The following is a 15,371-nucleotide window of genomic DNA, read 5'->3' as shown; positions in this document are numbered from 1 at the left end:
ACTCAACATTATAGGCTGGAAGACCGTGATTGTGGCATGAAGCCTGCCGCTTTATCTGCGCGTGTATGGGGAGGAAAGGAAGGGGGTAAACTGTCACAGTTTTGCCTGTAAGGTCGATCGGAAGGCCAAACTGTGTGTGTATGGGGGGCCTAACTGTTTCTTTTCGTTCAGTAGTCGAATGCACATCCATTCTAACGTTTCGCACGGGCAGCGATTAATAGGGGTTTTCGATGGAACAAGAAGGTTTTTGGGGCAATAGCGACCGTCCCCGCCGCCACCACCACCACCACCTCGAACTGAGTACCTGAAAATGGAGTCAGAAATTCAATAAGTCACAGTAAACAATACACATTCGCATTATAGTGTCCCACAAATTATATTGTGGCGTGCCGTCAGAAAGCCGGAATGGTCGAGGAGATTTCATATGCAACGACCAGCGTTCCCGCTGCACCGCCTTGGAATCCGAACGCTGGAAAACCTAAGCAACGAATTATTGGAGGCAGCTGCATGACAACAGCTAAGAAAACTCGTACCAACGAGAGAATACGTTAACTAGTGAAGTTACCGCTACAACGAAACAAAACACTAGCTACAGGCGGAGAGAACACGTGAAACGGAACCCTTGAACAAGGTGTCCGCGAGCCCGTCCGACAATAGGGTATAAAACAAGGGTATCCAAACTACGGCCCGCGAAAGAATTGTTCTGCAGTTCAATGGCTTAGCTGTGGAAAGGTTCTTTCGCGCTTCTTTCAGCTCAGGAATGAAATTGATATATTTCTTACCGAAAAAAACCATCACGAACCACTTTTATTAGATACCGAGTGGCTTTGGAAATTGTCATTTTTTAATGATGTGATAAACCATATGAACCATTTGAATTTAAAGTTGCAGGGTGAAGATAACTTAGTCTGTGATTTATTTGCACTTATCAAGGCATTCATAGCAAAGTTGATACTTCTGGAAAGGCAAGTGAAAAATTGTAAGTTTGTTCATATGCTATACTGTGCAGAGTTGCATAAAAAGGGTGAAGCAGCATTTCCTTCCTCGTTTGCAAATGGAGTCATTTCAGGTTTGAAAGAACAATTTCGGAAGCGATTTGCTGATTTGGATTCCAGTGCTCAGGAAATTAGATTGTTTCAAAATCCGTTTGACTGTGATGCTGCAGATTTCCCAAATCAAATTCAAATGGAAATTATTGAACTTCAGGAAAATTATCATATATTAAAGACAAATACAGGGAAAGAAATTTGATCGAATTTTATAAATTTCTGAACTCTGAGAAATTTCTAAATTTAAAGAAATTTGCTTGTAAATTTATCTCCATTTTTGGGGCGACATATCTGTGTGAACAACCTTTTTCCCAGATGAAGTACATCAAGTCGAAATACAGGGAAAATTTATCCGATGAACATTTAAAGTCGCTACTTGTGATTAGCGTTTCAAAATTTGAACGTCAATTTAATCAAATTTTAAGAATAAAAAAAATCCGTCATTCACATTAATAGTTTTATTATAATTTGTGATGAAAATATGAGCGTTTGCTGCTACTGTCTGTTGTCATTAATATACGATAATTTATTCTCACGTACTTTGTATTTAGTTTATGAAATTCTGTGTTTTCAGTAAAACTCATACACTCGTACCTGGAGCCATTAATTTCTCATTTTATCCAGCCCGTCGAAAGTGCTGAATTATCTAATGTGGCCCGCGGTTCGAAAAGTTTGGAGACCCCTGGTATAAAGGAAGACCAGGTCGAATTTGAGACCAGATTACAACGAGATACGAAGAGATAACGAAATGCGAAGAAATTACGAGCCGAGATACGAATTGATACGAAAATATTACAGAAGACTTCACCAAGATCAGCGATACAAGAAGTAATAGTGAAGAGGAAACATCTGACGACGTTATAAATTGAAAATAATTGTACTTGTGAGTGAAAAAGTGGCTGGAAAATAAATATTCTTTCAAATCCGAGAACCCACACAATTTCTTGTCGCGTTGCCTAGCAAACACGAGACAATATTATACGAGACAGTTCCACTGTGTGTTTCCGTCACTAATTGGTCATCGTCAGATGTAAGTCATGTACAGATTCACACAGAAATCATTAAAACTATAAACGACAACAGTTCTGTAAGTTCTATGTTCCAAGCCGGATCCGTCTTCTAATTTTATACAAAGTTAAAATAAATAAAATTTTGTTAGCTGATTGGTAGGTGTATATTATCATATCTGTAAATGAGTAGCTATGCATACTACGGCATGTATGTATGTATCATCAAAGGCAAACAAAAAATCTATATTTTTTGTTTATCGAGCCATTGAACTAGGAATATAAATCGAAGACGCATGTCTGTTCTTGTGATGGGAAATAATAAGGTCAAAACATTATTTCATTATGGCATTCTCCAGTGTGTACCTTGTTTGTATATTCTTATCGACCTCCACTTCACTGTTTTGGTGTGTAAATCGCGTTTTATTGCATTTTCTGTTGGATTTCTTATTCTAGAGTTTTTAGAAAGTGATCGTTTATTAAATTTGCAGTTCAGTGAATTATGCGGAATTTGTTGTCGGTTTTCAACCTTACGGAACCAAACGTAGCAGTCGAGTCGTTGGCGCGCCTGTTTTCCTATTCAGGAGATCCCGAATTAAATTATCGTCCTTGACGGCAATTACTTAACTGGGGGGTTTCTTGGGTTTCTTCTGTACTTCCATGCAGTTCCTTTAGCTTAATCCACATTATCTCTGAAATGAATAATAGAGTAATGGAAAAAAAAGTATCTTAAATTAATACGTGTACTGTTTTGGGCCGATGAACCTGGATAGCCCAGTCCGTATAGCTACTGGCTATGGGCTGAACGACCGAGAGGTCGGAATTCCAGTACCGGTAAGGCCAAGAAGTTTCACTTCTCCATGTCGTCTAGACCGGCTCTGGGGTCCACCCAACCTCATTTCCTATGGGTACCGGGGGCTCTTTCTCCGGGAGTAAAGCGGCCGGGACGTGAAGCCGACCACTCACCTCTAGCCACTGCCTAGGTAAAAAAAAATGTGGATCTATACTTACACTTCCCCATACGTCTTCATGGCGTAGTGCTTAATTAGTTAAGCACAGGGACAACTTTACTTTTTTACCATTACTGTTTTGGGCCGTTCGAACGCCTCAATAGCAGATTTGGCTCCTGCTTCCGGGTTTCATTTAAGATCGAGTTATTCTGTTATTTTTGTTGTCTTTTGGTGGAGGTCCTCTGATCGACGGGTCTCCCAAGTTGCCCTGCCGTATGTGAAAGGAGTCATCATTTCAGAATTCATTCTGAATCCAACTCACAGGAGACCTGATCATTTATATATGAATAAAGAGTGTTTTAATTTTATGACGAAGCGTGATGCAACATTCCAAATTAGTGCAGGGAATCTTCCTATTGAAATTAAGGGGATGTACTCTGTAATCTCGTTTCTCATGTTAACGACAAACATGTCAAAGTCGACTAAAAATATGCATTTAAATTATGCGTTTTAAGGTTAAAGTCTGGCCGTTGCCATGTAGCTGAATCCGCTTGAATCCATTGAAATGCCTGAGGAGAAGTTTTCAGATAATTGAATTAGTTTAAATCCGTAGTACTTTGTACCCAGATAGAAGTGGAGGGTTGCAACTACGTAATTCGATGTTGCCTTCCTTCACTCTTTCAGGACTGAGTGAGACAGTTTCCATGGTTTATTCTGTGACGGTGGAATAGAATTCGAGATGTAACGGACTCCTTTCTACAGGAATTGCATATGAAGACCAGTAACATGTGCAACATCAGAAAGAACGCATTTTAAAACCCGCTTCTCGTTCTAACTTTAGACGTACGAGGGAGAGTCAGTAAATATCACAAATGAATATAAAATGTAAGACATGTGATTTTTTAACCTGGAAAGAACATTTATTTCTCGACATATCCTTCACAAACACTGATACACTTGTCCCATCTCTTTCCAGTGCGTCGAAACCCGCAGCGTAGAAGGCTTTTGACTGTTGTCTCAGCCACTTCCGCACCTCCGTTTCAACCTCTTCGTCATCACCGCAACTTTTGCCGCCCAGTTGTTAGCCGTTTTACGCCATAAACACTTTCCAATATAAACAGGAACCATTTCTTTATGCATACCCTTCGCATCGAATCCTTTTGCCCAGAGAAACGCACAACAGAACGCTGCCTTTCGGTAATACACTTCTCAAGCGTGGTCGCCATTTGGACTACTGAAACCAGTCTCTGAACATGCGCGTGCGCGTCTACTGCCTAGACTGTCATGAAGCTGGACTGTGTTGCTACCTAGTGATGCACATAGAAAATCTATTGCGTCCATTAGAGCTATTTTACTTCCATTTGTGACCTATTAATGACTGTCCCTCGTATTTTGCGAATGAAAGGACCAGGGTGATCGTACAACTTTTGTGCCAGTTATCGTGAAGGATAGTCGGTTCATGGTCTCACAAAGGTTGAGAACCACTTTCCTAAAGGACCTGTAAATCCCTACTCATTCCTAACCTGACCCACAAGATGGAAATAAGATACTAGTTTCATGCCCGGCCGCCTTTGCCTCCTGGTATAGGATGCCCATTTGATGGCTACTGGGTGGCTCCAGAGCTATTCTTGACTTTTGTGTTGTAACGAATAATCCCAGATGGAAATTGAACCTTGGCTGTTCATTTTGTACCCCATAACTTTACTCCCTGCTCTGTTAAGGTTTACCAGTTAATGTATAATATTTCAGTTCTCTGTGAATGGCCACAGCACAGCTCCTATCTGAGCAGTCAGAATTTGGCTCTTCCTCTGCACAACCGCATGAAGTTACAATTGCAGCTCTAAGAATTTGGAAACACATTGTTCCTTAGCAGCATAATGCAACATGGTCAAAATTTCCCTAGTTAACTTAGTTTTTAATGACAAAAGGTTTATGTGGTTTAGATGACACATGACATTAATGAACCATTAGTGCACTGAGGATATGTCACCTAGAGTAGAAAACCTTACAGAAGAAAAGTCTTTGTTTTCATCGACTTTTTAAGCCTTGTGATTTTGGCCCCCATTGCATGTTGAAGATAGAACCCATTAACTTTCGAACGATAATGTAGGAATCTGCATCACTACCTGATGCTGATACACCCTCAGTGATATTCTTGATGCATTATACCTATGTACATCTTATGTTGATTGTATAGTGGTAAATTGACATTGATATCACAATTTGTAGTTCATCAGCTGTAAACCTACCCTATGTCATATAAAAGCCAAAGTGTGTAACAAATGAAGAGTACTGTCTTCTGGGATATGTTGTCGTGTAGTCTGGTACAAGTTCACCGACGTTTTGGAGGAACATACTGCCTTCATCTTTAGGTGAGAAGAGTAAGCCAAGCAAACACCAGCCAACAGATATGAGAGAGAGCCACACTCAGGTCTCAGGGTGCAATGCGGGCATCCCCTCAGTCAATCAATTGTCTTAATATCCACCCCAGTCTGAAATTCTGACCAGGTTGTGACGTACAGCAGACACTTGCGATTTCTTTTGATTTTGGTTCTTCCTCCAAGAAGAGAAGAGGGATCAGACACGTTGATAGATGCCAAGTGTGCTGCACATACAGTGAAGGCCTACCCATATTTCCCCAGCGAGCCCTTAGACGGCCTTCATGGCTACAGTGAATCGTTCATCTTCTGTCCCTGCTATCTTCAGGACTGTTATGGAATGCTGGACACTGGCTATTTTGCTTGAGTTGGCTGCTTTTACAGCAGGTGCTACTGGAGTGACCAAGTTTGATTGCAGTGCTGTGGCCTGTGGGTACCTGCCACTCAGGCACTGCGCTTCACAGTTGCAGCATTACGGTTTGCTGGCCCTGGCTATCTGACTGTGTAACCTCACATTCCATTTTTTTAGTAAAACTTTTCTGCCAGTATTTAGCTGGCTGGCTGGACAGCCAGGTCTCAATTCCCATTAGCGGTCAGAAATTTTTCTCTACAGTGTCCAAACCAGCTCTGGGACCCATCCAGCCTTCTCTCTGATGGATACCATGGGCTGTATTCCCGGGGGTGAAATGGCTGGAGCAAAGAAGCTGACCACTCACCTACATCCACTGCTGATGCCAAAGATAGTTGAGCTATACGTCCACTCACCCATATGTGTTCACCAATGATCCTTAATGGATTAAGCACAGAGACAACATTAGTTATATGGGGGGAGGGGCTTCAGATATCAAGCTGTACATAATTACTAAGTCACTAGACCTTTTCTGATATTGCAGTTCCAAAATGCTTTTAAAAGTGATAAAATTATTGAGTTATATTAGCACAGACTTTATAGCTTACTAATTTGATTAGGTCTGTGATATTAAGAATGTGATCTTGGTCCAGTCCATTGTGAATTTATCGGGTTTTGGATCACCTGCTGCACCTTGCCTGATATAGTACATATTGCCCCTCCTAATAGACACTTTTGCATTGCACTGTACACGCTTAGAGATTGTTCAACACTAACAAAATATTTATGTGTCACTGTTATCTTTTCTTTTGTCTGCAGGTTATGATGGCCTTAGCCTCACACCTCCAAATTGTTGAGGCTGAGAAACAAAAGCTGCGGACCCAAGTTCGACGGTTATGCCAGGAAAATGCCTGGCTTCGGGATGAGCTGGCCAACACACAACAAAAACTGCAGGCATCTGAGCAAGCCGTTGCTCAGTTAGAGGAAGAGAAGAAACACCTTGAATTCATGGCATCAATTCGTAAATATGACCAGGATGTTACAGTAAGTTCAAAGCTAAGAACCGTTTCAGCTTTCTGATCTTGATGCAAGGTAGTTCTTGACTCATAGTGCTTGAATCATTCAGCTTCTGTGTATGGAAGGTAGCTGTAAACGTGTTGAATAAACAGAGATCGCAAGAGTGGGTTTGGCCCTCTTGCACAATTTAGAATTTTTTTGTGGGTAAGTGTCCTTAGAATTACATGGATTCAGTGGAAAATAAGGGTGATATTTCAGGCATTCACAATATGTGATTTAAATTGACCAAGAGGACTGCAGTTGGCAGTGTATAAAGCAAGTAAGTGTAACATATAAGGAACATAGGTTGCTAGTCTCTTTTGGGCTGGGTGCAAGATGAGATGAGAAATGCTTGCAGAATTTTGATGAGAAAGCATATTGTAATGTGGATGGACACAGAGTTGCTAGGTAACTGACTGTGAAATAACACATGACCGAATACACGCAAGGTAACAATGGGAGTGCGGCGTTTTCTATGGAGTCCGTGCTGCAACCGTTTTCTATGCAATCAGTCAGTAAACACATTCCAACAATATAGGCTGTTTTATTTGTGGTCTGTGAGAGGCCCATGTAAGGGGGTTCAGTGCACAAAATGGTTGACGCCAAGGCCTTCAGAGCATTCATTAGAGTATATTCCCTATTCAAAAGAGAAATAAGATTAAATTTGTAAATATATGTAAATACTGACAATGGACTTACTAACATGGACCATGACTGACAAATGACAGACCTGACCTCTCGTCAGAGAGGGCACCCCAAATGGACAGGAGAGTAACTTTCATATAAGGAAAAAGAATCGACTCCAAGACAGACAGACTGACCGACCGTCAGTCGCAACGTGACTTGGACTTTGACTTTGACAGACGAGTTGGATGAAGTCTAGCAGTCACCGAGAAACTTGACCGAGAGCAGCAAGAAGTGTGATAGTGATGAAGAAGCATCTAGAGGACATTATAAGTGACAATAATTGGGACACTGTGAATTATGTAAGTGTAAAAGTGAGTGGCCTCCGTAGTCTAGGGGTAACGTTCCCACCTCATGACTCAAGGTACACGGGTTCGAACCCGGCGGAGGTGGTGGAATTTTTAAGGGCGGAAAAATTGAAGGAACAAGTCCTCCAAGAGGGACTTTAAGCCGTGGGTCCTTTGTCATAGATTTACAGCACGTAAAAGATCCTCATGTCTAGGAGACCTCTGAGCAAAATTAGGCAAAAAATTTCCTGCCCAAGTAGTTTCCAATGCCTCTGGTAGATGGGGGAAGTATCAGGTACCAAGGGCCAACCTCGTTGGTTGAACGGGGCTGATAGCACGCACCAGTACCGGTAGGGTATGGCGACTGGTAGAATATCAAAGGAGGACGTACAATAGACTATTAGTCACGGTGCATGGGGATACCCACCCCCTCCAATAATAATAATAATAATAATAAGTGTAAAATTGAGTGCCTAATAAACATTCACCAAATCCAAGACCTGCAAGAATTTATCTGTCATGTTACATAGGCAACATGCGACAATATGAAAACAACCAACCTGAGAACCGAGGGTTCCATTATCAGTTTGTCCATTGATAATGTATTTATTTAAGAAATATCAGGCAGTCATCCATAGCTGAGTATAGTAAATCATCCTGTCTTCTAGATGTGTTTGGTATGGTTGCTGTTGAAGTGTCTTGTGTTTTTGTGTTGGGAAATGATTTTGAAAGTAAAATGTATCATGTATCAGAAGTAGTTTAGTGAAATCCTAGTGTGCCAGGAAGAGTATGGAACAGGAACTAGAAGTGTGTGTTTCAGTATTACTGCTTATTACCCAGAGGAGGACTCTAGTTATCCATCTGATAGAAGGCTGTGTGAACTCATCACAAGTCTGGAGGTGATGGTAAAGGAAATATTCTAGGCTCATACAAGGAATCATACTTTTAAGTAATTCAGCCTTGCAACCACTCATCGTACTGCATAATCCAGAGTAATAGGACAGACAGTGCTATTAAACATAGTTTTCAGTGTCAGAGGTATTTATGTCACTATAATCACTTGTTCCATTCATGGGTGTGTGGCTGCAACATCACCGGTTTTATGCATTGAGAAAAATCGTCCATATTTCACACCCTCTTTCTTATTCCGGAAGCAGAACGTGTGAGGATAGAGAGGTGGAGATGGTACATACAGAAGTGCAGTAGGTGCATTATTTGGCATTTGCTTGCATGTTCTGAGAAAGGCTAATTCATTTTCAGGGAGATGAATCTTCAACTGAAACTAAGCAGGATAAACCAAAACAGGATGATCCTGTTGTGGACTTGTTTCCGGATGATGATGCGGAGGAAAGGAGCAGTAAGTGACCACAGTTATTTGTTATCAGTTTTATATTAATGCCTTTTTGTGCTTTTTGTATAAAGTGAGCATGAATCTAAAAATCATTATTACTGGTATTCAAGTTTCTGGGAAAAGTGGTATTGTAAAGTCGTTTTCTATACCTCATTAGCTCTGATGTTCATCAGTTTCAAACACAAATGTACTGTTGCAGAAATTATCACATTATACTTAACGCACTGCATAAGATTCAGTAATTATTATTTTTTTCTTTGAATTTAATTTAACTATGTTTCACCTGCAGAAGTTATGTAGCCTCAAATGACAAGTATTGTAGTAGGTTTAGTTCCAAATCTGCATGCACATTCAAGCTACTATCCATGCATTTGGTTGGAGTGATTTGTTCGGGAAGTCAACAGAATGTCATAACCGTTATAGCCAGTTTCCTGGTATAGACTTCTGCTCATTTATGTAGGCATCACATAAAATCTACTAGTCACCACTACCAGTTCTTCCTCATTGGTCCCCTTTACAGTCTGAGTGCATACCACGTCATTTCCATAGTCACCATCTCATCATGGCCATGTCTGCCTGTCTCCCTGAAAGCATTTGTCATTTTCTTCCTGTGTTGTTTGTTTCTTAGTTTCTAAAGTCCATCACAGTTATATACTTCTCTCTCACAAACAAGGATCTTTTCTGACTCCATTGTACTTTTCCATGGTTTTGGTGCTACTTCAAACTTGCATGTCTCTAGAGGGAACTAAAAAAGATGAAGATTGATTGAACCCTTCTCACTACCCCTATATGCAAGTGAGGTGTGAAGCCCAGACCAGAAGTCATGAACGTGCGCTCGTTTAGACGCGCTCTTAGTCTGTCTTCTATCCAGCCTGTGACTTTCAACTGTACTTTGCAGAACTTCTTCCTGTATACCCAGAGCACACCGCAATGTACATCGATGGGTCATTCTTCCAGGGTTCAGTCAGATGTGCCTTCATGTCTGAAGACAGGATTTTCTCATACAGTCTCTGAAATTTGATTAGTGTCTGTATGGCAGAACTCTGCGCCATTTACTGAGCTTTACTGTTCAATTGACAGCAACCTTGATGACATTACCTACTTTGCACAGACTCTGTTCCTTGCAGAGCCTTCATGGGCACACAACTAGACCATCTGGTCTTGTGGATATTCTGCAACAAATATTCATCCCAATAAGACAGTGAAGTCTGGCGCATTTTGTTGGATACCTGGCCACACAGGTCTGTCCAATAATGAGACCACTGATGCGGCTACAAAAGAGGCGGCTCTCTGTGTGAATTTGATGTGAGACCAAGATTTACATAGTGATGTTCATGCTTTCCTTCATCTCACTCTTCTGTTGTGGCAAGATGAATAGACCCAGACAGTGGGCAGAAAACTACCAATGGTGAAACCATCTGTGCAAGTCTGGCACTCCTCCCACAGCTGCATTAGGATGAGGATGTTATCATTGTGCAGCTTTGGGTTGGTCACTCTTGTCTTACTTATGGCCATTTGTTAAGAAAGAGGTCAGCACCTCTTTGTAACCAATGTGTGGTCCCCTCACCATTTTACACATCCTGCTCGAATGCTCATATCATGATGCAGAACATCAAAGAAACATTCCATCATCATGGCGAGTTGTGGGACATCTTAGAAAATTATCACTGTAACATGTTAAACATTGAGGCATTTCGGAATGTATAGGTATGGACAGGCATATTTAACTGGCTCTATTTTAGTTTCCTGCCGGCCGCGCCATACCTCAAGCGGTTAGTCACTGGCTTTAGAGGTAACGTTCCCACCTTGTGACTTGTAGTACGCGGCTTCAAATACCCAGCAGAGGTCATCGAATTTTTAAGGACGGAAAAATTCAGGGAACAAGTTCTCCGGGAGGGACTTTAAGCCGTGGGTCCCGTGTCGTAGCTTTACGGCACGTAAAAGAACCTCATATCTCCAAAGGAGGTCACTGAGCCAAATTAACGGACGTTTCCCGCCCAACAGCAGTCTCTAATACCTCTGGTAGATGGGGGAAGCATTATAGATACCTCTCAGCTAGTAGAGCCGGTCTCGCTGACTGGGCGGGACTGATGGTAAGCACCAGTACGGGTAGGATATAGAGACTGGTAGAAATCATAGAGGGAAGCACAATGGACCAATACAGGTCTCAGTGCATGGGGAAACCCACCCTCTCCAATAACTAACTAACTAGTCACTGGCTTCCCACCGCGACGGCCCAGGTTCGATCCCGGGTCTGGTCAAGTGAGATTTGTGGTGGGCAAAGTGGCGCTGGGGCAGGTTTTCTCTGAGTACTTCGGTTCCCCGGCCAATCTTCATTCCACCAAATTCTCCATCATCTTAATCACCCTGGGCAGGCTACAATAGGCCAATCAGTGGCCACCATGCCCAGTGGACCCAGTTGGACTCCGCCCCCCACTAAGTGAATTAGTTTCCTGCTGTAGTCATTTTACCCTTACTGTTTTAACTACTCATAGGCCCGTATGCCACCTGTATTTATTGTAATTTTTTTGTCTTTCACGTTCCCTAGTTTATGCACTTCACTTTGTTTTGTTTTCCAGTTTCAGTAATTTTTTACTTGTTTTGGTCCAGTTGGCCCTTATGTAGCCTGCTCTGCAACCACATTTTAACGACATATTGACCTTGGTTCCCTGTTTAAACTTTTCATGCATTGGTCAGACCATTGAAGAGTTAGACAATTTCTTGTTCATCACTAATTACCAGGTTTAATAAAGTATGTTGTAACTTGACTTTTACCCAGGCTCAAATAGCCATAGCCACTGATGCATTTTTTACATTTTTATATTTATGTTAAATTAGTTCAGATACTTTTGTATTGTAAATACCACCTCATCCTGTGTTTGAACATTTTGTAAAACTGCTAATTTTTCTTTTATTTTATTGAAGCGATGTCTCCAACACCTCCAAGTCAATTTGCCCAGCAAGTGAATGCTGGATATGAGATTCCTGCCCGACTACGAACACTTCACAACTTAGTCATCCAGTATGCTTCACAGGGAAGGTATGAAGTGGCCGTGCCACTGTGCAAGCAAGCACTTGAAGATCTGGAGAAAACTAGTGGTCATGATCACCCAGATGTTGCAACTATGCTTAACATCCTGGCCCTGGTATATAGGTAAGTTTAGTACTGGAGACATATGATATTTAAAAATTGTTATCAACCCTCTGTTCATGAAATTTCCACCATGGATGGACAGTAAAACAGTTCATTAGTTGGATCATTGGTTCATTCAACAAACTCGCTGCTCTCCTGCATGGATATACATACGGAGAATTTGTTGATCCAGCAGCATAACTACTTCATGTTCACAAGAGCCTAAAATTGATCCCTGCCCTTTACTGCATGAATGCAGTTCCATGCTTTCTCACCTTATTTCTCAAGGATCCATTTTAATCCTAAGTTATTTAAGTCTACAATATTAAACACTTTGTATGTTGTTAATGCTGTCAGAAGATGGCATGGCATATCATATATCATCTTGTATATGAGAGACCAAGCTGTGGAATGCTGTTTGCTATTTAGTCAGTATATATGTTTCTTCTAATTGCTTTAAAAATGACATGATTTTGCACCTACTTCAGTGAGAAATATTGTATCTAGCAAGAAAAAACAAGTTTCTTATAATTGTGCAAGTGTCAATATTATGACCATTTTGTTTAAAAGTGGGAGATCTCACCCTTTATGCCTCACTTTGTTGGTTTCTTGATTTTCCTGGCATATACTGTTGCAGATTAAATTTCCCTCCGATATCCATCATAATCTGTTCCACTGCCTCATCGTGAGACTGAAGATAAAACTCTCTGAATTCTTTATAATTTTGTGACATGATGACTGAAAGAGACAGCCATTGCTGGGCTATGCCAAGTAAACATGCAAGGTGTTGCCACACAGCAGCTGGTTTAATAATAATTTTATTTACCATTCATCACAATTACAAATTGTAACTCTGGAACAAGTCACATACCCAGCAGGCCCAGCAGTATAACACATGCAGTCACAGGAGCAAGACACAACACAAAGCACAATACACACATGAAAGTAGGAAGAATACTCCGATAGAAGAAGATAGGTGTGACTCGCATATTGAGATACGACATAAGGATGACAAATCCTGAACAGTTTTAATATTTTTAATATTTAAAATTTATCAATATATATGACGAATATATTGTGACATGTTGCGCAATGGAGGACCTCTACCTCCCCAGCGGCACGTGGCAGTAACGTTGCGCTCTCGTAATAGGCGAGTCATCACCCCGCCACTCTCCCCGCCGCGACGTGCCGAGCGGAGCCGAAGTTAGCCGAGTCCCCGCAACCTGGTAGCTATGCAACGCGAGTCAACAGTGGTGATGTCACCAAGGGATATCGCGGTTGCTAGGCAGCAGTCAACAACTCCGAACAGCGTTGCTAGGCTATATGCCACGTCACAGTAGTGACATGGCGGGCGACCCTAGCAATAGCGAACGGAATAAAAGCCGGCTGAGCAGCAAGCGAGAGTCAGTGTGTTGTCAACAAGTTCTCAGTTCGCAAGCTTCAAGTTACAGATGCGTGTGCGAGAATCAGTGATAGTTCGTGGTAACCAGTTATATTTGGAGTGTGTAATTCAGCGAGACTTGTATAGCTCCTGCACTATTAATACGTGAAGACTCTTGAAGATAGTGTTAAGAGATTTTGTTGTAGGGTTTGTAAAGTGTGGAAACCCGTAACATTGTTATCATTAATTGTAGCCGTGATTTGTAGGTTGTTAAATAAACCAATTAACAATCCGTATGGCGNACAACTCCGAACAGCGTTGCTAGGCTATATGCCACGTCACAGTAGTGACATGGCGGGCGACCCTAGCAATAGCGAACGGAATAAAAGCCGGCTGAGCAGCAAGCGAGAGTCAGTGTGTTGTCAACAAGTTCTCAGTTCGCAAGCTTCAAGTTACAGATGCGTGTGCGAGAATCAGTGATAGTTCGTGGTAACCAGTTATATTTGGAGTGTGTAATTCAGCGAGACTTGTATAGCTCCTGCACTATTAATACGTGAAGACTCTTGAAGATAGTGTTAAGAGATTTTGTTGTAGGGTTTGTAAAGTGTGGAAACCCGTAACATTGTTATCATTAATTGTAGCCGTGATTTGTAGGTTGTTAAATAAACCAATTAACAATCCGTATGGCGTCTTCAGTAACGAAACACGTTACAATATATTTTAGTTATTTTAGTATAAAGACAACAGGGCATGCAATGAAGTAGTTCGACGTACATCGAAAAACACCTCAAGATGGCACTTTTGTGCTGAAACATGTAGTGCAAGAGAGAAGAGTAAGGTGAATAAATGTATGCACTGTAAGACGGTCAGAATAAATCATGGACATAAATCAGTGCAACAGGACGCTAAAATATAACATTAAGTCACATACATATACAACTTTTCCAGTCTAATTGGCCTCCTGCCCAATAGATTGAACATCATCATATATCACATAACATTCAGTTACAATTAAAATCACACTCTCGGTATAATTAAAATATATTAGGTTCAATCAAAGTTATGACTTCCTTCCATTATAAAAAACAAGGTCATCCTATTATATATATCTTAATTGCCACTGTCATATTCTTCAACTTAAAACCTATTATATCAAAATAATCTACAAAAGATAAAATACAATTTAGATAACGATTAAATAATTTGGAGTTCAATCTCTTTCAAGACTTCCATTCCCTTTATAGGCTGAATCATATTAAAAACTTCGTCTAATTACTAGTCATTTTGTTTACACTTAAATCTGTTTATCAAGGAGAATCTTATTCGTTTAACTGTCCTTCTGAGAGGAACTCGTGCAAATTATACAATGGGTGTTCCAGTAAATATCTTTTGAGTCTATGTAGGAATTCTCTATCTGCTTTTACCATTCTTAGTTCCAAAGGCAGTCTATTATAAAGCTTAATAGCCGTATTTGTAACACCCTTCTCATATGTTAAGGTATTATAACTTTGCACGTGAAGGTCTTCTTTCTTTCTCGTGTCATACTTATGTGTGTCAGAGTTTTTGTGGTGTAAATGTTATATTTCTTGAAAAAACGTAACAACTCTAAAATATACAAAGATGTTACCATCAAAATTTTTAATTCTCTAAATATAGGTCTACATGATGTTCTTTTTGTTACCCCTTTCATTATTCGAAGGAACCCCCCCCCTTTTTTTTTGCGAAATCAGAATTTTTTTACTTTCA

The 15,371-nt window shown here is 40.8% G+C and overlaps 1 protein-coding gene across 7 annotated transcripts in view; it reads left to right on the top strand.

Moving 5' to 3' along the window:
• The window catches only part of LOC111871390 (kinesin light chain), a 223,677-nt gene that overhangs the window by 104,340 nt on the left and 103,966 nt on the right, over positions 1-15,371 (top strand). For all 7 annotated transcript variants that reach the window (XM_023864474.2, XM_023864471.2, XM_023864477.2 and 4 more), the window contains 3 exons: positions 6,553-6,777; positions 9,021-9,117; positions 12,037-12,265. In XM_023864474.2, coding sequence (XP_023720242.1) covers positions 6,553-6,777; positions 9,021-9,117; positions 12,037-12,265 — 551 coding nt within the window. The remainder of the gene's footprint in view (positions 1-6,552; positions 6,778-9,020; positions 9,118-12,036; positions 12,266-15,371) is intronic.

This window comes from Cryptotermes secundus, unplaced genomic scaffold (assembly GCF_002891405.2).
Source record: "Cryptotermes secundus unplaced genomic scaffold, Csec_1.0 scaffold194, whole genome shotgun sequence".
Taxonomy (NCBI): domain Eukaryota; kingdom Metazoa; phylum Arthropoda; class Insecta; order Blattodea; family Kalotermitidae; genus Cryptotermes; species Cryptotermes secundus.
This window is presented reverse-complemented; position numbering and strand designations above follow the sequence as displayed.